This window comes from Petaurus breviceps, unplaced genomic scaffold (assembly GCF_028583685.1).
Source record: "Petaurus breviceps papuanus isolate PSGF00001 unplaced genomic scaffold, PetGlider_PUasm1.0 90849, whole genome shotgun sequence".
Taxonomy (NCBI): Eukaryota; Metazoa; Chordata; class Mammalia; order Diprotodontia; family Petauridae; genus Petaurus; species Petaurus breviceps.
Window position 1 is genome coordinate 17,295,952 of NW_027187361.1, and position 26,741 is coordinate 17,322,692.

Consider the following 26,741-nt stretch of genomic DNA (forward strand, 5'->3'; position numbering starts at 1 on the left):
TCAGAAGCAGCACTAGAACGCAGGTCTTCCTGGCTCTCCAGGTTGTCCAGGGTCACAGAGCCAGCATGTCTCAGAAGCAGCACTAGAACGCAGGTCTTCCTGGCTCTCCAGGTTGTCTCTCTCTAAGACCACTCTTCATCCACTTGTCACCCTGCTTCTGTCAAGTTCATTTTTGCAATAAAATTGAGATTCAGGCGGTGAAAACCACATTAATATGTGAAAAGCACCTTAATTTCCCCAGAGTGTTCTCTGACAGCCAAATTCTCTTTGAAAGAAAAAGAAATGATAAGCTCCACTGGTGCGGACTTGAAACTGCTTCTTCGAAGCCGGTGATTAGGTCATCATCGGTGTTCAGCTCGCTGTCTTCCCCTTTCTGAAGAGTTTCCTGTATGGGCACTTCAGTAGTGCGGGCTATTGTCTGCATGCCAACTTGTGTTAAATCCCCCATCAATTAAACCTTATAAAGATTTCCTCACTGACTGCTGATGTGTAAACAGATAACGTTCAGGCCTCTCTGGCTTGTGCCCATCTATTCATCACAAAGATGTAGTCTCATTCTCTGACTCAGGAAATCATGGTCCTCTTTGTTCCTGCTCCAGCATACACATTATGTGACAGTGTTTCTTTTAAAAAGCGTGTCATATGCACTCCTTTTTTCCCTTGTTCTTTGTGTGTTGAGATAGTCTTTTGTTGACATTCAAGTTCATAATTTTTTAAAAAAAGGAAATTTACATTAAAAACAACAACAAACATGTTGCATGAGAGTGCTGCCCTTGGAGTTGAGAGACCTATGTCTGACACAGAGAAGCTATTTCCCCTGGACTAGTCACTTAACTTCTCATAACTTGAAGCCACTCTATGTTGTTCATTTGTTTCAGTTGTGGCTGACTCTTTGGTGTTTTCTTGGCAAAGATCTTGGAGTGGTTTGCCACTTTTTTCTCCAGCTTAGTTTACAAATGAGGAAACTGAGGCAAACAGGGTTAAGAACTCAGGAAGTTGAATCTCTCTGACTCCAGACCCAGCACTCTATCTACTGAGCTATTATGTAATGTCCTAAAGTCATTATATAGGAAACTTACAACAGTTTCCTCATCTGGAAAATGGAAATAGCCTACCTTATAGGGTCATTATGAGGAAAGCACTCAGTAAATCTCAAAGTGCTTTATAAAAGTGAATTGTCATAATTCACCCAAAATCCTTATCTGAGAAGGGAAATCTGTGTCCAGACCAGTGGATCAGTCAGCAAGTCACATGACCAGTATGTGTAGGGGGGGATACTTGAACCCAGGGCTTCTTGCCTTCGAGACTAGTTCTCTATAGATGGTAGTACATGGCTGTCTGAGTGCCTGGAGAGCAGGACAATGAATCTGGTTTGGCTTCAGCATAGTAAGACTAGTTAGTGGGTTTTCAGTGGTGCTTAATAAATACTTCATTGATGGATTCTAGCCTTCCTTGCTTGGGTATCTTTTCCTCTACCCTTCCTACCACAGAAACATGTTGTCTCACATATCCCCCACCCACCCACCCACTTCCATTCATTAGCATGGAAGATTTGGGAGGCTTTATAGAAGCAGCCAAAGCTAGACACCAGTTACCACAGGTACTTTGATCATGGAGAAACAGGTACGAAGTCTTTCTACTTCACTTCTCCCTGTTATGTCAAGGACACTACAGAAATATCAATATATTTTGCATTCTTCCAAAAAATAGCTGTGCAAACTCTCTTTCTGACAGTCTCTTGAGATACAATTAAAGTCTAGATTATTTACAATATAACGACAGCAAGAAAACCTGTATATGATATGCCTACAAGCACACACACGGTGCTTCTAGTTTGAAATACTTTCTCTTTTTGACAGTAGGTTTACTTTGTTATTGTGTCTTGCGCTGGTTCTTGCTGATGTAATTTTGAATCACTCGACTATAAATCAAATGACAAAAAGCGTATGTAAAGCACGCTGAGCGGCAGTGGAAAGCTAACACTGAAAGAACCAGGTGTGTCCATTTGCGTCAAGTCACGCAAGAATTTTGAAATAATTGTTATAATTTCTCTAATATTGCAAGTGCAATATTATATGCAAATCTCATAATTACATCCGTCAGTCTCAATTTTCTTTGCCTTATAGATAAAAAACAAAAACCAACTCCATGTTAACTGATGCATCCTGGTCCTTTGGGGTATTCTTAAATTCTGGTACTACCACTTAACCCTGAATCTCCTGTGTGTGGATTGTTAAGGATTCAGTGAGCTTGTGTAACTGATTACACCTTATCAAGACCCTTCCCTCCACCGTACATGCCCACATCCTTTCCCTAGCTAAGCTTTGTGTGGAGCTACTAGAAATAGATAAATCGTTTTCAATTTCTTTGAAATCTGATTTTTAAAACAGTTCTGCTGCTATGTCAATGAATTAATTTTTTTTTGTTAAATCAGAAGATAACTGATTTAAGGGACAAATAGAATGTTCCCAGAGATGAATAGAAATAATATAACTTTTAATACAGTGACTATACTTGTGGTCAGCAAGGCATGGATTTTGAATTGTCTTTCTGGTAGCGTTGATGGGCTGACAAAGACTCGTTCACATATTCTCCCGTCGCCACTGTCAAGCTTTTGGGAATAGGTGAACAAAGGAGCCAGTGGTCTTGCTGAGACTTAGGTTTGAGCAGGCCTCTAACCAGAGATTCTTTCCCTAACTCTTTCGGTTTTGTTTTCTGGTTGACAGTTGCCTCACTGATGATTCTTTCCTTTATAAAATGAGCTTTTTAAAAAAATTCCTAGGCATGGTTTGGTTTTGTTTAATTTTTTGTAATGGTTATTGTGTGTCAAGTGAACATGTCCCAGATGTTGCATACCCTATACTATGATAAAGTATCCCATAAAAAGAGACCTCATGTGACTGTGAAGACAGCTCACAAAATCTTGGGACTTTAGAAAAAGAGAATTTACTATGCCTTTGTATGAACCCAGGAGATGAAAAGTTCACTCTTTTTGGGCCATTTAAAAAATAATTACATTGTGTGAAAGAGTTGTTTTAACTAGAAACCTTATCCCTTAAAATATCTGAATAATAATGGTTTTCCCCCCAGTTCTCTCCCGTTTCCTCAAGTCAAATCTTGAGATTTCCCTAGATTCATTTCAAGTGAGAGCCAACACCTGACCTAAATGGTGACCATGGAGGCCCCTACAAGATGCTAAAGGGACTCCTGCATCACCAAAGACAGATTTGATTGTTTCATTCAATAAATGTTCATTAAGAACTTGCGGGATGCAGAACATTGGGCTGATAGACATTGGCGGGGGAAACCAAGTTAGAGGAGACATGATCTACCCTCTGCCTTCAGGGAGTTTTATCTGATAGGAGGAAAAGACAGACAAATACACGGAGAAAGAGAACTGAGCTCACAGTGCTTTTTAAGTTTATTAGAGACATAGAGCAAAAAAGCTGTGTGAAGTCTCATGAGAATAAGGTCAGTGCAAAAAGGAAGATCAGGAAAATCTTCCTGGAGTAAGGGGTATTTGTCTTTTAGTGTTAGGTGTATTCTAATTCTTGGCAATTAGTCATCCACATAAAGCCTAAGTAGCAGCACTCTTAGGCTTGATTAGCTAAAGCATCCCCATTGACTTTTCTTAGTGTTTTCCTGATTCTCTCTTTGTCTGGTAGAGCCAAGGAGTCAGTTTTCCTTGTCATAATGTTTAAGCTGACACTCGGGTGTTACTTTATTTTACCTTTTGTTGATGTAACCAAAACTGACCTTATAGGGGAGCTTTCTTATTTTGGAGAGATGTGGAGGGTTTGTCTATATTGTCAAAAATCTCAAAGTGATTTATATTTTTCTTATTTAGAGACACTTTTTCAGGAATCTTGGGTCTATTCTGGCTTATGCTTTCTTAGGGACTGCCGTCTCCTGTTTCATTATTGGGTAAGTGAGATTTTCTTATAGAACTGAGTGAATGTGTTTTTCAGAAATGCTGTAATACGTGTGGGTCCAAAGAGCCTGGTATCTGTGATTTTAGTGATAACTGTAACTATAATAATCTAAAATGTAAAACTTGGCTTTACTTACATGAGGAATTTGGTAAATTCAGAATTATTTTAATTAAATCCTCCAGAAGCTTTAGATACTTTAAATAAACTTGTGAATAGTCGTGTCTTCATGAAATACTCGCATGACAGTTTTGGATTTGGCATGCTGTTGGTATGGTGGAAACAAAGATACTTTGACGAGGAAAAAACGGAAAGTTAATTTTTGTCCTGTTGTAGTTCAGAGCTCATCATGTCACATAGTCTTGTGTTTTTTTTTCTTTTTCTAAACAATTTGATGGCATGAGGCTACCATTATTCCAGATAAATGGAACCGAGAGTACCTTAGCCCGGTTAGTGAGCAGTGATAAAAGTCCAGCATTTTTGAAACATTAAACATTGTCTAAAAATTAGTTTTGAGAACCCAGTATGGTTTTACTAAGGTCTTTACTTTGGTCTTTTACTAAACCTAAGCCACCCGGAAATTGCATACTACATGCTTTTTTCTTTTGCATTGACTTTCACCTTCGGTGAAAGTCTTTCACCAACTTTCACTTTCACCAACTCCTTCAATTTGATTAGGGTTGGTTTAACTATTAGACAAAAATCCAATTCCTTATGATTTGATTTGAGAACTACCATTCTTATAATTCTACCTTAAAGGGGTCTGGTCATTTGACTTTAAAGGTCCCATGCTATAGCTCTTAAAATACAAAAACTATTGGGAGAGATATTAAATCTTTACCTTAGTATGAATGAGTTTTCCAGGTTCCTTTGAGGGAACTCTGAAGGTTCAAGCTAGAGGAAAATGGTCAAAATTGGGGGGGGGGGGGGGGGGAAGCCTTGCAAAGAAGAAGTTGGATTAACTACTTCACTGCTTAGGTAGAGGGGTTCTGTAGCTGAAGTATAATTTTATACTATTTTTCATGGATATAGGTGATAAAAGACAGACATCAGGAAGAAGTACAGATAGACTTCCCTTTCCCTTTCCCCCTCCTTCACAGCTAATCTTGACTCACACATCTGGGCCTTGGAGCTTCTCTATTCCAAGTTATATTCCTATCCAAGGCCAATTGAAGACTGAGGCAATAGTGAACAGAAGTACTAAGACAGTCTCTTTCCTACAGAGGAATGAGGAAGCATTGTAATACAGTATGTCTGTACACTGTGTGCTTCTCTCCGGCTGTTGCTGTCACTCATAAAACCAATAAGCCTGCTTGATTTCTCCACTAGTCATTTCTACACTGATATCCCAGTGGGAGAGTTTATTGAAAGTGGACTCTGCTCTTGGCTTTCAGACAAAGGTGAGGTTTAGGCAGTAGGCAGATAACTCACTCACGTCTCAGTGGCCAGCACAGTTCCCCTCCTCTGTCTCCCCATTTTATTAACTTTGCATCTCTGGAAGGTTCTCTTAGAATCCTTGGATTTCCCACTGTGCCATGATGTGCTGCAGGTGCTTTTCCCTGCTTTATTCCTGTTATTCAGTCCCTTGGCATCTTCTTTAGAAACCAAAACTGTAGCTTAGATAAGAGATTCCAGTGCTGGTTGAAACCCTGTCTAACAGCCGTTCTAATTGTTTTTCCATTTCCTCTTTAAAAATACAATGTTCAAATGACTCAGCAAAATGGCATTGATTACAACGAGTTACCTGGTGCTGGCGCCCTTTTATTTCTTTGTAGATTTTTTCAAAGGTTTTGAGGTAAATGACGTGCAGTGTCAATACATTTTTGTTAGGCTGTTTACCATACATCTAGCACACTGGCATCTCCCCGTTTTTCCCCCAAAGGGAAGCCAGGTCTCCATTTAAGATTACTTTTGATTTAGACCTTTGGTCATGTGATTGATTTATTCTGTAGAAGGTCCAGATGAGAGGGTGCAAGCAGTGGGATAATCTTCCAGTTGAAATTTGGTAATATCTGAGTGTTAGGTGCCTGTGTCACTATTTTTTAGGACAATGAAAAATAAATTCAAATAGAAATGAAGGCTACTGATCCCTACTGGTGTCCCATTGACTTAGACTTAAATTTTGATGTTCATTTTTATTGTATTTTTATTCATCATATTAAATATTCCCCAGTCACATTTAACCTGGTTCTGGCCTCACTTGGGAGTGCTGTAGACTGCATGCAGCCCTCCGGCCTTGGGTCTGACGCCTCTCTTCTGGGGTGCTGGGGTACACAATCCTGTTTTCATTTTTCCCTAAGCTCCCTGGGGAACTACCCTGCTAATTGGATCATTTTTTTCTCCTTCCAGGAATCTCATGTACGGTGTGGTGAAGCTCATGAAGATAGTGGGACAGCTCTCTGACAAATTTTACTACACAGATTGTCTCTTCTTTGGAGCTATTATCTCTGCCACCGATCCAGGTATTTGGTCACTTGCCCCTCGGCATGGGGACTCCCTCTGCCAGGATTGTTTGCGGTCACCTTCATGCCTTGTCAGGTGGTCTTTCTGAATCCCTATAGCCCCATGCCCACACGGCCAGTCTTCTGATAGGAAGCCTCTGTTTTAGTCAGCAGACAGTTATTAAGGATAATATTTATTGGTATACAAAAAAAGGGCAAAAACACGGTCCCGGCACCCAAAGAATTCCCAGTCTAATGGGAGAGACAGCATGCAAACGACTACATGCGACCAAGATCCATACAACTTACACTGGGGACGATCTCCGAAGGAAGGCACCGATAGGGAAAATTGTCTTGCTGAGATTCGAGAGAAGCCAGGAGATGGGGGTGAAGAGGGAGAGGTGAGTCTTCCACGTCTGGAGGACAGCAGTGAAAAGGCCTAGGTGGCACAGTGAATAGAGCATAGGCCCTGGAGTCAGGAGGACCTGAGTTCAAGTACAGCCTCAGACACTTGATACACACTTACTAGCAGTGTGACTTTGGGCCAGTCACTTAACCCCAATTGCCTTGCCTTCCCCCTTCCAGAAAAACAAACAAACAAAAAATAAGGCTGAGCCAGGAGATGTGATGATGTCTGCAGGCAGCAGTAAGAAGGACAGCATTGTTGCATTGTAAGCTGCATGCAGGGGAATAAAGTGTATGAAGACTGGAAAGAGAGAGTGGCAGATTTTAAAAGCCAAACAGAGGATTTTGTATTTGATCCTGGAGGTAATAGGGAGCCACTCTGTTGACTGAGTGAGTGCACTTTCAGGAGAGTCACTTTGGCAGCCCAGTGGAGGATGAGCTTGAGTGGGGAGAGGTTTGAGGCTGGGAGAGCACGCTGAAGGGTCTGACAGTAGTTCCAAGGTGATGAGAGCCTATGACTGGGTGGCAGCTAAGTGAGTGGATATTGTCGGGTATGTTGTGAAGTCTCAGCTGGACCTTGGACACTCAACACATAGTCCAGCCTTTTCTCAGTAGCATCTGCCAGACCGTGTGCTCAGCTGGTCTAGCCATGGAAAGCCCAAGGTGACCTCTGCACCAATATGAGGCATTAGAATGAGACCCAAATTAGGATCATTCTAGTCATGCCATTTTTAATGTCGCTCAGAAGTTGAGAACAGTACAACTCTCTTGAATTCATGATTTGTGCTTTTTTTTCCACGGAGAGGCAAATGCAGTGACAGGTCGGTGGTTCTGACACATCACTTAAAATGACATTTCTCAGCTGTGTTGGATGACTTATATTTCATCCTCTTATTTCCATTTTAATTTAAGGGCATTCTCAAGCATATGGTCATAGTTTGACCTTTCTCTCTGACTCCCTGTCTCTGTCTCTTTGTTTTTATTTCTAGATCTCTCTCTGTCTCAGTCTGTTTCTGACTCACGATGTCTGTCTCTTTGTTTTTTTCTTTCTATCTCTGTCTCTCTATTTCTCTCTTTCTCTCTGCCTCTGTCTCCCCCTGTCCCGGCCTGCCCCATTTTCAATATACTTTACTTTTATCTTTTTGCTTTATTGCTGCTTTTTAAAAGTAACCACTGTAACTTATGAATAATGTCCCCAATGCTTAAGTACAATAATAAGCACACTTAGGTACTTAAGCAAAGTACTTGCTTTGTACAGTTAAACAAAATAAACATTTCTCCTGGTGCTTTTCTGGTTTTCGCTATCTTTGTCTTGTGGCTTTCACTCCTTCCAGGAAACAAATGTTATTTGATTGTAATAATATCATGGAAGTCCGACATGCTAGTCTCATAGACAGTGATATATTAAATGTCTATCATTACCTGGAACAAATGTAATTTTATTTCCTTAAATGCCTTTTTGTCATTAATACCTGCTGTGTTTCAGCTTGTGCAGAGGGGAGGCTGTAGGTTGTAAAGTGGTTTGCTGCTGATTGATGTGGTAGATATCCTTTCAGGAATTACTTACTTGGCCACTTCTTACAACTTGAAAAAATCTAAACTCACACATGCACACACACACCTTAGCATTTAAAGCTGTGATTAAGTCCACCTGTAGAAGATGTTAATAATGAATAGTTTCTTTGTTGGCAGTTATCAATAATGAATTTTATTAAAGAAATAGTTTTGTAGGATGAAAGGGGGTGGAAAAGGCCTATACCATTGTCTAATCTGCTTTAGATTAAGGGTACTTGGGTTTTTTAAATTAAATATTTATTTTATTTGCAAAGATCAGCTTTCTTTCTGGCTTCCTTCCCCTCCCCCCCATGTCCCTCAATGAGAAAGCAAGAACAAAGCCCCCGTTACAAACATGTACAGTGAGCAAAACCAACTTCTGCATTGTCCATGTCTAAAAATTATGTCTCCACTTACACTGAGTTTGCCGCCTATTTATCAGGATACTTCAGTATACAGCAGTATACTTCATTGTAAGATCTGAGGAATTATGGTTGGTCATTGTTTTGTTGATCACAGTTCACAACTTTTCTTTAAAAAAATTTTTTTTGTTGCTTTAATCAGCCAAGATCTGTTTTCTCACCCTCCCCACTCTCTCCATCCCTATTGTGAACATAAGAAAAAACAAAACCCATCACAAACATGTATAGTCAATCAAAACAAAATTCCACATTGGCCATGTCTGAAAAAATATTTATCTCATTTTACATTCTGAATTCTTTACTGCTGTATCAGGAGAGGGAAATACGTTTCATCTTTAGTCCTCTGGAATCGTGGTTGGTCATTATACTAAAAAGAGTCCAGCATAACAGTATTATATCACATTTATACGCAATAACAGATTCCCATTTTTTGCCTCCTCAAAAAAAGCTGTAAGTATTTTTGTGCTGTCCAGATTGGAAGGAAAGCAGAAAACTAGGAGGAAATTTTTTTACAGCAAGGACTCATTTCCCAAACATACAGAGAATTGAATCCAATTTATAAGAATACAAGTCTCCCCCAACTGATAAATGGTCAAAGGATCTGAGTTTTCAGAATTAGAAATCAAAGCTATTTATAGTCATATGAAAGAATGCTCTAAATCACAAGTGATTAGAGAAACAGGAATTAAAACAACTCTGATACCTATCAGATGGGCTAAAATGACAGAAAAGGAAAATGACAAATGTTTGGAGAAGATGTGGGGAAATTGGGACACTAATGCCCTCTTGGCGGCGTTGCCCCTCCTCCCTTCTCCTCGTTCTCGCCTATTTCCTGATATTTCTGTGCCAAACTGTGTTTGTGTGTGTTCTGCCTTCTTTTGACTAGTTTAGATGAGAATGAAGTTCAAGCAGTCACTGCTTCACACACCCTACCCCCCTTTGTGCGCCTTGTTTCTTTCTCTGTGCAAATCAAGAGGACTTATCATTTTTCTGTTTGTGTCATAGGCCCCTTTTGGCAGTCTGGTGAAGACCTGTAGACTTTGTCAGACCAATGTATTTAAGTCATAAAACAAAATACGTGGAATTACTAAGGAAATGTATTGAATTGTAGTTATCAAAATATATATATTAAAGTTAATGGATCTTAAACTAAGAACCCTGGCTTTGGACCAAAGACTTTGTGTACAGGACAGATTTTGAAGACTGAAGTAAACGTGGGCTTGTTAGCAGGTATACGCCTCTCCTGCAGGTAATGGTTTTTTGTTTTTTAAGAATCTGAGTTTCTCTTCCCACTTGTGCTTTCTAAAGGTTATGAAACAGACAGAAGACTCAACAGCTTGTTTTCCATTTAAAAAGAGATAATAAAAGGGAAGTCATTATTTACCTGCCTTATGTTGATGAGAGAGGGAAGAATTATGTATCTCTAAAGGTTCTAGAAAAGGGCTTTACTATCCTAATGGCTTACTCTCTTGGGTATATCTCAGTAGTATTCAACAGATTAAATTTGGTAGACGTGGAAAGGTCTTTTGTCTGGCCATTGAATGCCCTACAGATACTAAAGACTCCAAACGTGGGCAGAAGCAGTTGCATGAAACTAATTAATATTTGGTGCATTCTGGGTATCTTGAATTAGAATGTTAAAGTTCAGTATAATAGTATTTTAGACCTGGAGGAAAAGTTTGAGCTGGTTCAACCCTACTCATTTTATAAATGAAGAAATTTGACCATTTGGGGGAAAGTGACTTATATAAGGTCACAAAGCTAATAACATAGATAGAACTGAAAACCACATCACCCAGTTCTCATTCTAGGGTTCTTTCCACTAATATAATACTGTCCCATAAAGAAAATAGTAGCTTTTTTCTTATCTAGGTTCAAGTCCACTACCTGTCAATTAAATTAGTTTTTTTTTTAGATAATCCTTATGATTCTTATAAATGTGTATCTGTTGTAAAAGAGAAAAATTTTATACAGTAACACCACCTCAGTTATTAGTCACCCCAAGGGATGGTGGATAAATCATTTAACTGTTAAAACAACAAAACTTTTTCATTTTAATTGCTTTTTTATAGAAATCTTTCTAAAATGTATCTTAGATCTCATTCTTTGTAAACTTGGATATTGAATATATTCATAAGAACTCATTCTGAATATCAGTATTTATACTGTGTTCTAGATTAGAGATGTCAAACATGCGGCTTGCCAGTCCCAATACTCTCAAGTAAAACCTGAACTAGATTAAAATATAATTGGGAAATATTTAACAAAATAAACAAAAATACTATAGAACACAGATAATGTTAACTTGTGGCTTTCTAAGTCAGTGTACAGCCTTCCAGGATCTTGGTGGGTCCCATTTCTACTTAAGTTTGATACCAAGGCTGTGGAGGATGGGAGACCTGTGGCCAATTACATATTGACCCCAGAAGATGTTACTTTGCCTCTTGTAAAAGTGAAGTGAGCGATGTGGAGTTTTATGATTTTCTGAACAATATAACATAATAGCATTTTCCCAAAATTGTAATCCTAGAATTCTAGAGCTAGATTAATAGAAGAGAGAGTTTAACTTCAGCCTTCCTATTTACTGATTATTATTGTTCATTTGTTTCACTCATGTCCAACTCTTCATGACCCCATTTGGGGTTTTCTTGTCAAAGATAAGGGAGTGGTTTGCCATTTCCTTCTTCAGCTCATTTTACAGATGAAGACTAGGGTTAAGAAACTCTCTTGAGGCCAGATTTGAACTCGGGAAGAAGAGCCTTCCTGACTCCGGGCTCAGCGCTCTATCCACTGAGCTCGCTCGCTGGCCCCAGTTTTACTTATTAGGAAAATGTAACTCAGAGAATATTAAAATCAAGTAGTTAGGGGCAGAGCTGAGATTAGAGTTTAAGTCTCCTCAGTCCGAATGCACAAATTGGTGACTCTGCTATGGTCTGCTGCGCCTAAGAATCACACCAAAGACCAGGATCATTCTATGGGGATTTGACCTCCAGAAATCACCTGACCTTTTTCTAGTGTGCTTTTGCATGTCAGCAGCATTTACTTTGTTTTTCCAAAAGAGCATTGGACTGGATGTGTACAAACCTAGGCTCTAGTCCTAAGGCCTTCTACAAATAAGTTGTAGGAACTTGGAAAAGTCATTTAACTAATTTAACATTAACTTACTTGGCTCCAGCTTCCTTATTGGTAAATCAAGGGATTGAACTAGATCTGGGTTCTTAGCCTAGGATTCCTGAACATTTTAAAAGATATTTCGATAACTCTTTAAATATAATAGGATCCCTTTGTAATTGTGTATTTTGTTTTATTTTATGCATTTAAGATGTTCTAAAAAGGGGTCCGTAGGTTTCATCACACTGCCAAAGAGGGTCCATGACAAAAAACTCCTGCATTAGATGGCCTTTTAAGATCCTTCCTAATGTGAAAATTCTGTGATTACCTTTGTTGGTACCAGGTAAACCCATGTCTCAGAAATGTTCCTCATCAAAGGTATGAGTTCAGTTTAGTTGTTACTCAGTTGTGTCTGACTCTTTATGGCCTCACTTGGGGGTTTTCTTGGTAAAGATACTGGAGTGGTTTGCCATTTTCCTTCTCTAGCTCATTTTACAGATGAGGAAACTAAGGCAAACAGGTTGAAGTGACTTGCCCAGGGTCACACAGCTAGTAAATGTCTCAGGTTAGATTTGAGTCTTCTTGACTCCAAGGCTGGTACTCTATCCCCAGTGCCACCCAGCCACCTCATAGACAGGAGTGCAATGCTATCAAATGGGGTGGGGGGAGTTTTGGTTCATACATTCACGAGTCTGAATAACCTGTAAACAGCAGGTAAACGTGCTACATCTTTGAAAGCTATTTAATGCTGAAATGTGCCAGTCTCTAGAAGTGTTCTGTGTGGATGGGAGAAGAGAAGGGAGGGTTAAATCATTAGCAGATGCAAGGTTAGTTAGTCATTCTATTATTAATGATTTCCTGACACTTGAGACAAGGGCATAACACTGCCAAATTTTACCGGCTTCATTAGCATTACAAAACCCCTGATAGAGATAAGGCTCTGTTCAGAAATGAACATTCCAGGGAAAAGAACCCACAGTATTTCACACAGTCATGGTTTGTTCTGTGATTAATCTAATCTTTTTTATTGCCACACCTCTCTGAGAAATACCAAAACCACACCTTGGATAATGCAGCTCAGTTGGTACAGATTTATTTAAACAGACAAACAAAAAAACTTCTGTAGTTATCATTGACCGAATGTGGTCTCCTTCTGCTCTTTGACTGTTCGCTTCATGATACTTGAGCCCTGTGTGCCCCACTCCTGGTGGTGGATCGTAGCTTTGATTCAGAACCTTCGGTTCTTTCTTCTTGAGCATTTGGGATTTAGAATATAGGCTGTTCAGCATTCTGATCCGTCAGCATTTTCTTGTCCTTTCAAAGGTTTTGACAGATCTCAGTTTCCCCCTCTTTCTGATGTCTCTCTTTTAGCCCTGGTACTGTTGTCATTGTGGTCTTGCTGTCAACCACATCCTTCAGAGATCCAGTCACACAAGTAACATAGACTCACTTAGCGATAGCAGGCAGGTATGGGAATGAACTTGCTGAGGAGAATACAGCACTACATCACAAGGATCTGTAACAGCAAGCTCCCCAGCACACCCAGGGTGGCTGCTAGCACAGGTTCCTAGATCTGCTTTTCTAATGGAAAGCAACTCAAAATGGGTTAGCAATCTGATTAAAGTCAGATTGATATATATATATATATCATATATATCATATCATATGCTATACATATATCATTTACCTAGTTGAGGGGGAAAAGTCAGCACCCTGAACTTCAGAGAATACAAACAGAAGTTATAACCGAAAATAACACAGTTCAGCAGACAGGGCTTCCAGCTGTCTGACCATTACATCCGTACCTAGTCAGTTACCAGAGAGGGAAGCACCAACCTCTGGGTTTTCAAAGCCAGGGGGCTCAATGGCTGCCCAGAGTCTCGTCTGGTCAAATCACACAACTCTTCTCAAAGTGAGCCCCAAGGCAAAACCTCACATCAGGGTATATATAACCTTCTCCTGGGTCAGAGAATGTCACAGCCCTCTAGACCCACTGCCCAATCACAAAGTAACAAGGTGTGGGCATTCCTGAAAAACAAGCCTCCTGCCACAGGCTCCAGGTGACCATATTCAGCCTATTGTGGGCAGAGCATATTTTCAAATATGGGAAGGTTCTCAAATTCACTTAAGCCTATCAGGGGGCCAAGGGGCAGGGAAGATCTTCAGATTCCCATTACAGGATCATATACTATGAACATGTGGGATTTATATAGGAATGCAGGGCTGGTTCAATATTAAGAAAACTATCAGCATAATTAATCGTATCAATAACAAAGCCAACAGAAATTATATGATTATCTCAATTGATGCAGAAAAAACTTTTGACAAGATAAAACACTCATTCCTATTTAAAATACTAAAAAGCATAGGAGTAAATGGAGCTTTCCTTAAAATTATAAGTAGTATCTATCTAAAATCATCAGCAAGCATTATCTGTAAATGAAGATAAGCTAGAAGCCTTCCCAGGGGTGAAGCAAGGATGCCCATTATCACCACTATTATTCAGTATTGTACTGAAAATAAGAGATGAAAAAGAAATTGAAAGAATTAGAATAGGCAATGAGAAAACAAAAGTATCACTCTTTACGGATGATTTGATGATCTACTTAGAGAATCAACTAAAAAACTAGTTGAAATAATTAATAACTTTAGCAAAGTAGCAGTATATAAAATATACCCACATAAATCAGCAGCATTTCTGCATATTATCAACAAAGTCCTGCAGCAAGAGATAGAAAGAGAAATTCCGTTTAAAATCAATGTAGACAATATGAAATACTTGGGAGTATATCTCCAAGACAAACTTGGGAACTATATGAAAACAATTATAAAATGCTTTTCCAACAAATAAATATTCATGTTCATGGGGAGAGTGAGCCAACATAATAAAAAATGACAATTCTAACTAAATTAATTTATTTATTCAGTGCCAAAAATATTTTATAGAGCTAGAAAAATTAATAGAATTCTCCTGGAATGAATTTGCTGTACAACGATAGGCCGAGTAACACTTTTTCTCTGGATAACAGAGCTCATATTTACTACTTCACATTTCATTAACCTCTTACTTCCTTGTAAGGATTATTTCTCCCTTGACTCTCCCCAAATGTCACTTGCTCACGAATCCCCCATCTTAGATCTTTGGGTTCCTATCTGTACCTTGCTTTCTTTTATCTTTTGGTAGAGGCATGATTCTTTATGGCTTTGCTTGTTTGTTTTTGCATCCTCAGCACTGAACATTGTGCCTTGGACATAGTATTTATTGTTGGGTTGAATAATCATCTTTTTCCTCTTTCCTTTTCTGGCCCAGTTAGCAATCTTGTGAATGCATCCGTATCTCCTGCTGTCGTTAGGCAATGAGGAGGTTCAGTAACTGATAGAGTGCCAGGCTGGGATTCAGGAAGCCTGAGTTAAAATCAGGCCTCAGACACTTACTAACTGTGTCACCCTGGGCCAGTCACTTCACCTCATCCTGCCTCAGTTTCCTGATCTGTAAATGGGGATAATAATAGCACCTACCTTGCAGGGCTATGAGGATCAATGGAGATACTAATTATAAAGTATTTCATTCATGGCTTTATATAGCACATGTTAGATGCTATGTAAAATCAGTTATCATTATTGTTGTTTAGTCATTTTCAGTTATATCTGATTCTTCATGACCCCATTTGTGTTTTCCTAGCAGAGATACTGCTATTTCCTTCTCCAGCTCATTTTACAGGTGAGGAAACTGAGGCAAACAGGGTTAAGTGTCTTGCCAGAGATCACACAGCCAGTAAGTTTCAGAGACCAGATTTGAGTCTTCCCAATTCCAAGCCTAGTACTCTGTCCACTGTGCCACCTGGCGGCTCATTGTTATTATTACACAGGGATCAAGGTTTTTCACAGCTTCCTTTCAACCATTTGCTGACTTGGTCCTAGGATGGGCAGTGATTCTTCCCCAAGGTGACCTCACTCATTAATTTAAGTCCTTCTCCACTGTAACGGTGGAGAAGGCTTAGGACCCATATTGTCGGAAATCTTCAGTAGTATAGCTAGTTATATTCTGCTTGTATACAGTACACTGTTTTTAGCTTATTCACCATTCCTTGTTTCTCAGGAGTGACTGCAACAAACTCTTGTTTTTGCATACCAGTTAAAACCTCTCCAAGGAAGTGAAGTCTAGCTGTGTGCTCAGAATTTATTGAAATGAAGAATTTGTCTGATCTTCCAGTACCCGCCATGGACTATCTTTTTTAAAAATATTATTAACATATTTGTTTTAAGTTTTCAACATTTGCTTCCATAGGATTTTGAGTTTTAAGTTTTTTTCTCCCCTTCCTCCTCCCCAAGATGGTGTCAGTCTGATACAGGCTCTACTTATGTATTCATATTAAACATATTTTCACATTAGTCATGACATAAAGAAGAATTAGAACTAATGGAAGGAGCCACAAGAAAGAAGGAACAAAACAAAGCAGAAGAAAAGGCGAGCAGATGGTGCGCTTCCATCTGCGTTCAGACATGAGTCTTTCGGGTCGTCTTAGCTGTTGTCTTGTGTGATCTGTGTAGAACAGCGAGGCCCTCAGCAGATGCTTCCTAAAGGCCTTTCTCATCTTGGTTGAGTTCCTTCTTAATCCTCCTTTCCAGTGTGCTTTTGCTGATTAGTATTCTCTTCCTGCTATTCTTTCTTTCTTTTTCCTCTTTTTCTTTGTAAAAATGGAATCTTTTGTCCAAAAGAACCCCATCTCAGTCTATACTTCCACCCATTGTCCAAGATCATAAATCTACTTCTGCATGAATACTTAAGGTGACAGCAACTCAGGACATGGTCCATATAATTCAACAAGTTCTTCCTTAAAATGAAGTGGATTTTAATTCTGTTTATTTCCAGTCACTGCAGAAGTAGAGGACTATGTTATATTTTTCTTCGTTTCGGGGAATGCCAGGGACAATTTCCTTGCCAAAGTTTATTCCTAGGAATTAGGCCACAGTTGGAGGGAAATGAGTTATATGCCTGTTTGTGGTCCTTTCTAAAGCTGATTAGCTTAACTCTAGATCTGCCCTTAATCATTGGGATTTACCAAATTAATCCAGTTGGGAGATCATCTGGGTCCTTTGTTTTAACTGCCATCTCTCCTTTTCCTCCTGCTCTGTAGTTTTTCCCCTCTTTTTAAGTAGAACAGTTGAGGCCCCTTGGTCCAAGCCATCATCAGCCCACACCTGTTCTGATTTTCTTGGCTTCCAAGTGGCCCTTAGTGTTTTGAGCAGCATGCTTGATCCCAATATCTTTGCTACCCCATTTGCTGGAAATATGTGGAAAGCTTTGTGGAGAGTCTGCTCTCAGCAGCTTATCACTTTAGATGCCCATTTGTCAAATATTCTTTCACTTCATCCTTCTTACAATCCATTAGTATAGCTCAGCACTCCCCACCTCACCTCATATCTGTCATTCGATCAACAAGGATCTGATGCTTGGTTTGTGCCAAGCCCTGGGCAGTTGATCACAAGCCTTCAGATGAGAAAAGTGTGATTACTTAATACTCTTCCGTGTGTTGACCCATAGACTCCTTCACCTTACCCTATTTTTACCTTTTCTGCCATAGCCACCAGGGTTTCAGAGTAACATCAATAATCGGAATTATCTGAGTGCTTTGTTGGCCTTGCATGGCTCTGATAGGCATCTTTGGGGAGTCAGTTCACTATACACCTGGTGTCTGAGTCTGCCAATACTTTGCTTATAGTCCTGTATACTCATTAAACTTTATTCCTCTTTCCTGGTGCACACAGATTTCATTTCTTCTGAATTTCTTATTCCACTGTCCATATTTGGGTCATTAAGTAAAGCAGACATCACTTTCAAGACTGACTTTTTTCTTTTCTCTGTCTCATTCTGAAGTTCTTGTCTTTTGAAATGTTCTTTAAGGCTTGGCCCAGTGTTAATGTTTCTTAACACTTCCTTATCATTACAGAAATACAATAAAGAGTTTAATAGGTACAACAAATGAAAAACACAATGAAGCTGAGGGCTCTTAAGTGCTCCTTGGCTTTTAAGATATGATAATTGTAGGAAACTAGCCAGAATCACAGAATGTGAGCATTGGAGGGGACCTCAGTAGCCAACTAGTCAACCCACACACAAAAGGAAATCTCCACTATAACATCTCCAAGAAGGGGTTCATCCAGCCTCCACTTAAGACCTCCAAGAAAGGGGAGCCCAACGCCACCCACGGTAGCTCATTCCACTTTTGGACAGTCCTAATTTTTACAAAGTTCTTTATATCAAGCCTAACTTTGCCCCATTGAGCTAGGTGGCACAATGGATAGAGCACCAGCCATGGAGTCAGGAGGACCTGTCTTTGATTCTTATTGACCTCAAATAAGTATAACAGAAAGGAAAAAAAATAGCATTGCCACATGGCAAATGGAGGTGAGAGAAAGAGCCTTAACCCACCCACAGTCACCCCCACCCCCAGAAGCCCAAAGCCGGTCTTCTCTGTCCTCACTTAAAGCTGCCAAGGAAGAGAGATCGGTGACATCTGTTTAAACCCTTTGTATGTATGCTTAGTACTGGTTCACCAGCAGCCAATTCAAAAGGGATTTTTATCATGCAGAAAATCAACAGGCAATAGGGTGACTACACGTGCTCTGAAATGGGAGTGAGGCCCCTCTGTTCTGCATTTCAGGAAGCCCTGTGGATTGTCAGGAGGCAGAGTATATTGTGCAAGAAATAAGTACTAGGCCCTCATGGGCTAGTCTTCCTGTTAAACTTTTCTCTTTTTTTGGTGGGGGGGGGGGGGGGGAGGGGGCAATATTATTGCTGGCTCCCCTTTCTTCCTCAGATTGTCTCCCATGGGAGCTGGGGGGTGGGGTGGGCACAATCCTTACAAATAAGCATGTCTAGCAAAACAAAGGGGCAGCTATATGGTGCAGTGGATACACCCACTAGTCTTGGAATCAGGAAGACTCATCTTTGTAAATTCAAATCTGTCCTGAGACATTACTAGCTGCGTGACCATGGACAAATCCCTTCACCCTGTTTGCCTCAGTTCCTTATCTGTAAAGTGAGCTGAAGAAGGAAATGGCAAACCACTGCAGTATCATTGCCAAGAAAACCCCAAATGGGGTCATGGAGAGTCAGACATGACTGAAATCATGAACAAAAGCAAAATAAATATAAATGCATTCAAAAAATTATTATTCTGCTCCCTGAGTCCCTCACCTTGACATGAGGATGTTGGTAGCCTGCTTCATCACAGGTCCTCTGGAGATGGGCTCACTCTTCAGAATAATTGAAATAATGATAGCTGTTAATGCAGAAAAGGCAAAACTTTTATCTTGCTTCTGTTTTCTCTGCCAAGCAGAACAATGGTGGTGATGGAAAGGACAGAACAAACATGACTCGTAGGGAGCTGTTATCAAAGAGAAGTAAGGAGGTAGAGAATGCCTTCGGTCCTTGATGAAGTCTAGTCTTCTAGGCCAGATGAATTGCAATCTATGGTACTGAAACAACTGTCACATGTAGTTGCTGAACATTGTCACTGATCTCGGAAAGATCTTGGATAATGAGAAGGACTCTAAAGGATTACAGAAGGGTAGCGGTCCCTCGGATCAAAGATGATCATGAACTTTGTCAACTACAGACCAGTGAATTTAACTGCAATTCCTTGTAAACCTCTAGAATGTTATTAAAGAGCTGGTTAATGAGTGTGTGGGAAAGGAAGGCAGTGATCAGAGAACGAACGTGACTTCATCTGGAATAGACCATGCCAAACCAATCTCATTTCCATTTCTGAAAGAATTACTAGGTTGGTTGGTCACAGTGAACTCTTATGGATGTTTTATCAAAACTTTGGCCTATCATTCGATAAAGTCTCTCATGCTATTCTTGTGGAGAAGATGGAATGGTGTGGGCTATACAGTAGTATAGTTAATAGGTTTTGGTGCAGAGTAGTCATTAAATGTTGAATATCATCCTGAAATTCGGTGTCCACTGGAGTGCCTGAGAGATCGTTGTTTGTTCCTGTGCTGTTTAGCGCATTTGTCAGTGAATTGGATAAAGGTGGCATAGATGATACAGCTTATAAATTTGTTTTTGTTTGTTAAGCCGTTTTTCAATAGTGTCTAACTCTCTGTGACCTTATTTGGGGTTTTCTTAGCAAGGATGTCAGAGTGGTTTGCCATTTCCTGCTCCAGCTCATTTTACAGATGAGAAACTGAGGCAAACGGGTTAATTGACCAGGGTCACATAGCCAGTAAACTAGTAAGAAGCCAGATTTGATTTCATGAAGATAAGTCTTCTCGATTCCAAGCCCAGTGCTCCATCCACTAGGCCACCTGGCTGCCCTTATAAATTTGCTGATGATGCAAATCTGGTAACATAGAGGATTTTTGTAAAGATCTTAATAGGCTACAGCATTGAACCATATCTACTTAAATGACATGTGATAAAGATAAATGTAAATTCTTAACACTTGTATTCCAAAAAGCAATTTCACAAATACAAATTGGGGGCTCATTGTCAGGGAACAGTTCATCTGAAGAAGGTTTAGGGATTTTATTGGGTTGCAAGTTTAGTAGGAATCACTAAGTGTAACATGGCAACTCAGAAAGCTAATGCTACCTCCGCCTACATTCCATTCTTTTTTCCATTGTCAAGAAAACCAAATCTTCTAAGGACTGAAGAAGACACAAGAGCACAGTTTCCCTCCATCCCATCTGTTGAGGGTCAGGTCAGAGGGTAACAGTGCCTAAGAACCTAGAGAAAGGCTTAACACCACTGGGCGAAGAAGGAGGCAGATGGGTCTGTATTGGACAGACCTGGGGAGTGAAAAGCTTACAATCTAGGACTGAGGCTGGAGACCTGAACAATACTGTAACGTCAGTGGGGGAAATACAGTGTGCCCATTTTTTCGTTTTGGCCAGCCTGTTAGGGTATTGGGGGAAGAAAGCCAAGGAAGAATGATGCTTTGGGATTACTGTCCTTGTACATCATTATTGTGGATAATTACCATTATTGCCTATAATTAGCATCATAGAAGCATAGAATTACAAGAGGCCTTAGGAATCATCTAGCCTAAACCTTTTATTTACAGACATGGAAACTAAAGCCGTAACATATTGTGATTTTCCCAGTGAGTACAGAGTGATGGATTTGGTTTCAGAGGACCTGAGTTCAAATCCGTCCTTTGCCACTGGCTGCAATCAGCCATTCTGAGCCTCAGTTTATTCATATGAAAAACAAAAGGATTGGGCTAGATGGTTAAGGTCCCTTCCAGCTCTAAATCCATAATCGTATGAATCCAAGAAGATAAAGGCAGATCTAGGATGAGAACACATATCCCCTGAATCCCAGCCTATTACCCTATTCACTGGACCCACCATGCTACATTCACCTGAGTAGGTCTTAGAAAATTTTTTTTTTTTTTTTTTTTTTTTTTTTTTTTTGCAATTGACTATAGAAAGTCAGTATGTAGGGGGCGGCTAGGTGGCACAGGTGAATAGAGCATCAGCCCTGCAGTCATAAGGACCTGAGTTCAAATCTGGCCTCAGACACTTAACACAAAAACTAGCCATGTGACTTGGGGCAAGTCACAACCGCAGTTGCCCTCCAAGAAGCAAAAAAAAAAAAAAAAATGTCAGTACCTTTTATTGACACAATGTAAAAAAATAAACCAGCAAAGAAAAAAATCCACCCTCCTAGTTTCATATTTAGTGTTAACAGAAATCTCTCTTGGACTTTTCCATTAGTTACTTCTTTCTTGGTCTGGTGAAAGCAGACCCAGTTAGATTCAGTTTCTGCCAAAGATAATAAACAATGAGGAAGAAAGTTCAAAGTCCACCCTTTACCGGCTCCAAACTGCTGAATATCCAGGAGTTTGTTTGAGCAACGATTCACAGATATTTTGAATTGAATCCTTTTTCACATTCCTTCCCTTTCCATACTCCCCAACTCCTAACCGTGCTGCAGAAAGAAACCCAAAGGACAGCTAATTTTGCCAAGTAGCCTTCAGAGGCAAGTGTTGTTATTATCTCCATTTTACAGGTGAGGCAGACAGAGGGTTAGAATTAAGTGGACTTGCCCAAGATCCCACAGCCAGTCACAGAGATTGGAATTGAACTGGGGTGTTCCTGATTTCACAGGCCTGGCACTTTGCCACTTGCTTCTTGGAATCTTCCTTGGTTTTAAGCCCAAATTTTGCCAGTGACTCTGTGACTTTGTGTGCATAACTCACTCCCTCTCTCTAGGCCTTAGTTTCTTAATTGGTGAGATAAGAAACTTCTATTATAAGATCTTTTAGGTTCATTCCTAGCTGTATGATTCTCTGATATTTTTATAATGTTTTAAAATGAGCCAATTAATATTTTGTTTTAAGAATTTTGTGAATACCTTTTGAGAGAGTGCTATTAGATGATATGCTTGCCTACTAGTGAAGATTAAAGTCTATAAAAGGGCATAGCTTCTCTTGAGAAGCTAAGTGACAAGCAGAGAGACTTACTGGTGAAATCACTGTCCATAGATCCAGGACGAGTTCTAAGCAGTTTGGCAGCTGTGGTGTGGAGGTGGCCTGAGATATAATTTGGCTTCACACATTTACTAGCTGGATGACTCTGGGCAAGTCATTTCAATTCAGTAAGCATTTATTAAGCACCTACTATGTGCCAGGCACTGTAGTAAGTCACTCAACTACTCTTTGTTTCAGTTTCATCATCTGTAAAATAAACATAATGTAACACCTTGGCAGCCAAGTGGTTCAGGTATAGCTATGTGACCTGGTGGATGGAACACCAGTTTTGGAGTCAGGAGGCCTTGAATTCAACTGTGACCTCAGATACTTCCTATCAAGGATGGGGAACCTGCGGCCTCGAGGCCCCCTGTGGCCCTCTAGGCCCTCAAGTGTGGCCCTTTGACTGAATCCAAACTTCACAGAATAAATCCCTCAATGAAAGGATTTGTTCTGTAAAACTTGGCCGCACCCAAGGACCTCGAAGGCCACATGTGCCTTTCCCATACCTATGACTAGATGCAAGTTACTTAACGCGTTTGCCTCAGTTTCCTCATCTGAAAAAAGAGCTGGAGAAAGGAATGTCAAACCCCTCCAGTATCTTTGCCAAGAAAACCTCCAATGGGGTCACAGGGTGTCAGACGCAACGAAACAACTGCACAGCACACAACCCCTACCTCACAGGATTGTCGTGAGAACTTTCCAGCCACAGCGAAAGTGTTTTGTAAACTTCGACGTGCCTTTGATCATCATGAGAGTGGGTCTGATCGGCAACATTACTGTTACATTACCTACCCTTTTTCTCTCAACAGACAGAAAAAATTAAAGAAAACAAAAAAGGAACTCTTTTTGAAAGAGTGTGGTGGGTGAAAACATGTGGTGACTAAAATTTCCCTGCTTTGTCACCTGATAAGCTCCATCAGAATGTATAGGGGAAAGATCAGCTTTTCAGTTACTTGGTGTTTGTGTTGTGAAAATGGCAAGCTCGAGGGGCGGCTCCAGTGTCGGGATGACCTGGAGATCAAATCTGGGCTCAGACACTCAGCACCACCCCCAGAAATAACTGGCCGTGTAACCTTGAGCAAGTTACTTAACCCCGATTGCTTAAAAAAAGAAAAGAAAAGAAAAGAAAATGGCAAGCTCTTTGGATAAAAAAGAAATCTGATTAGAATGGGCCTTCTTGATATCTGTGAGGTAGTTCTGAATGTTTTGGATAACTATTCAGGCCTCTCCTTTTGAAATACCCCCATCATGTGTCCCATGGTCCAGTGGTACATCATAAAATTCCCAAACCTAAACTAATTTCTATCCATTATCATTTTTTTCCAGTGCTCTTAAGTAGAAAGAGGCCCATGTTGGAGTTTGGAAGCCTGACCTAATTTTCACCATCCTTCTTTAGCCAGTTTTTAAATCTTCCAAATGGTGACACTTAGTATCTGTGTGACCTTGGACAAGTCATTTAACATCTTCTCGTTTTCTTATTTGTAAAATGAAGGGGTTAGGCCAGATGAACTCTTAACATTTCTTGCAGCTCCAAATCTAGGTTCCTGTAATAGTTTCACAGAACCATATTTCATCATGAAAAGATGATGTGAGGGGCGGCTAGATGGTACGTTGAATAGAGCACCAGCCCTGGAGTCAGGAGGACCTGAGTTCAAATCTAGCCTCAGACACTTAACACAAAAACTAGCTGTGTGACCTTGGGCAAGTCACTTAACCCCAACTACCCAGCAAAAAGAAAAAAAAAAAAGATGGTGTGAAAGTGCTTTGAAAGGTTAAAAAAATACTTTTAAAAAATGTATAAATATAAGTTGTTGTAAATTGGCTTTTACTATGTTAGCAGTAGGGAGTGAAATCCAAACAATAGGGTATCAAAACTCCAGAAAAGTTAAAAATAACTGACCTAAAGTTACATAAGACCAGTAATCCGGAATTAACTAAAAGTGTAATTTTTGACAAATTCTCAGGATTGATGGCCGGCTAATGACCTGGCCTGATTATAGGTAAGTGGCTTAGTGAATAGAGTACTGGCTCTCAAGTCAGAGCTGAGTTCAAATCCAGCCTTAGACACTTACTGGTTGCTTTACCTCTGGGCGAGTAACTTAACCTACCTGCCTCAGTTTCTGCATCTGTAATAATAACAGGTTGTTGTAGGGACCAAATGAGATGTTTGTAAAGTGTTTTGCAGACCTTAAAATGCTGTGTAAATGCTAGTTTTTATTATAGCAATGCTAGTATTACCAGAACTTTGTGGAAGTTAGCAGTATCATAAAGTTGATATCTGCCATAGACAAGTCAGGTAACACCTTTGCTACCCATTCCATAGATGACAACTTTTTTTTATTATAACAAGGAATTAACTTCAGTAAAGCTGGCTTAGCTTGGTCTAAAAGGGAAAGAGAAAGCATTTTCCTAATGAATCTATCTGTATCCTTGGGTTTTGTTTTGTTTTTTCCAGTGACTGTACTGGCCATATTTAATGAACTACATGCTGACGTGGACCTCTATGCCCTTCTGTTTGGAGAAAGTGTCCTAAACGATGCTGTGGCCATAGTGTTATCCTCGTAAGTAATACTACTAATAATTCACAGTCTGGAAAAGGTGTCTTTTGATTGGCATGCTGTAGACTGAAGTACAAAAGTCTATTTGTATCCCCTTTTTTGGATAAGACTTGTCATTGTAAGGAAAGCCCTGAGTTCTGGAACTTTAGGCTTAGAATGTTCCTTGGGGCACTGAAGAGAAGCCTGACCAGGATAATACAGCTAGTCTGTATCAGAGGTGGGTCTTGAATCCAAGTGTTCGTAACTCTGAGGCCACCCCTCTCTTCTCTGTGCTGTACGGTATGATATCAAATACTGAATCACATCTAATTAAGACTTATCAGCTTATTGATAATGTGCCATTTCAGTCTTCAGTCAACAGCACTCAGATTTCAAAAAACCAAGATGAGATAGTGCTGTGCTTAGAAGAAAATTGGCTCAAATGGATGTAGTATTTTGTTCTCTCTTTTTTAAAATCAAATTAACTAATTGTTTATTTGTGGTTTGTGTTGGTTTTGTTTTTGTTTTTTTCATAAAAAAACAACTCCTAGTTTTATCTATTAATTCAGTGGTTTTTTTATTCTCAATTTTTTAAATCTCGCCTTTAATTTTTAGGATTTCCAATTTAGTGTTTAATTCAGGATTTTTTATTTGCTTTTTTCATTGTATACCCAATTCAGTAGAGTGCTCTTTCTCCGTTTTATTGATGTAAACATTTAGAATGCAGTATTTTTTTTTTTAATCCTTACTGATCTTGTTTTCTTTTTTATTTCCCCCCTCTTCCTCAAACTCCAGGTCTATTGTTGCCTACCAGCCAACTGGGTTGAATACCCATGCTTTTGATGCAGCAGCATTCTTTAAATCCGTAGGCGTGTTCCTGGGAATATTTAGTGGCTCCTTTGCCATGGGAGCAGTGACTGGAGTTGTGACAGCTCTAATATCCTTTTTTGTGGCTTTTCTGACATGTGCTTTATGTTGCATTAGATTTTGGAAAGAAAGAGTGTTGATTGGCTGTTAGATTAAAATCTTCAATCTGGCACCTCAGTTGGATTAGATCCCCCTTGAAATGTCTTGCTTTTGATGAAGGAAGAGTACCTCAGCCTGTTTTCAGTGTGCAGCTACTAGATGTTTATCACACAAGAATATTTGGGAGGAACGCTTGGGATATGTGTCACCCTCCATAACGATGGGCGGTCCATCTCATGCCTCTTTGCATGTGAATATCTCAACGTTTGTCTGCTCCTGGCGCAGACATCTGGATTACATTTTCCCTGTTGAAAACTGTCTTTCTGCCTCAGTGGAAATTTTATCAATATTCTTGTAGTTTATGGAAAACCTAACCTGATGAACAAGCTGCTTGCTGACTTTCCCAGAGAAACGGGGGGTGTGTTCCTGACCAAGGATCTCACGGCTGTGGTCTGTAAGTGACCACAAATAAGCACAGAACCGGGTCTGTGATCTCATGGGCGTAGCTCTGTCTGCTGACACAGCTCACAGCCTGGCAAAATTCCCCATCTTTGTCTTCCATTAACATCCACCCATTGTCATGGAGGCCTCCTCTGGTTCTTTTAATATCTAGAGGATGCTGTGGGTGACTAGGGGGTGTAGTGGGTAAAGCCCTGGGCTTGGAGTCAGGGAGACCTGAGTTCAAATGCAGCCTCGCATTGTTGTGTGACCGTGGGTAAGCCGTTTAACCACTCTCGCCCTCAGTTTCCTCATCCCTAAGATGGGGATAATAATAGCATTGCTCATGTAGCATTCAGACTGCCCGTCTGCTGTGTCTCATCCTCACTAAATGACTGGGTCGCCTCTATTTCCAGGCATGAACCATAAATCTCCTATTTACCGTAGCCAT

At 40.0% G+C, this 26,741-nt stretch overlaps 1 protein-coding gene across 1 annotated transcript in view; it reads left to right on the forward strand.

The window, feature by feature from the left end:
- The window catches only part of SLC9A7 (solute carrier family 9 member A7), a 193,044-nt gene that overhangs the window by 90,697 nt on the left and 75,606 nt on the right, over positions 1-26,741 (forward strand). Inside the window, exons 4-7 of the mRNA XM_069072933.1 lie at positions 3,848-3,924; positions 6,279-6,391; positions 24,805-24,910; positions 25,682-25,823. Coding sequence (XP_068929034.1) covers positions 3,848-3,924; positions 6,279-6,391; positions 24,805-24,910; positions 25,682-25,823 — 438 coding nt within the window. The remainder of the gene's footprint in view (positions 1-3,847; positions 3,925-6,278; positions 6,392-24,804; positions 24,911-25,681; positions 25,824-26,741) is intronic.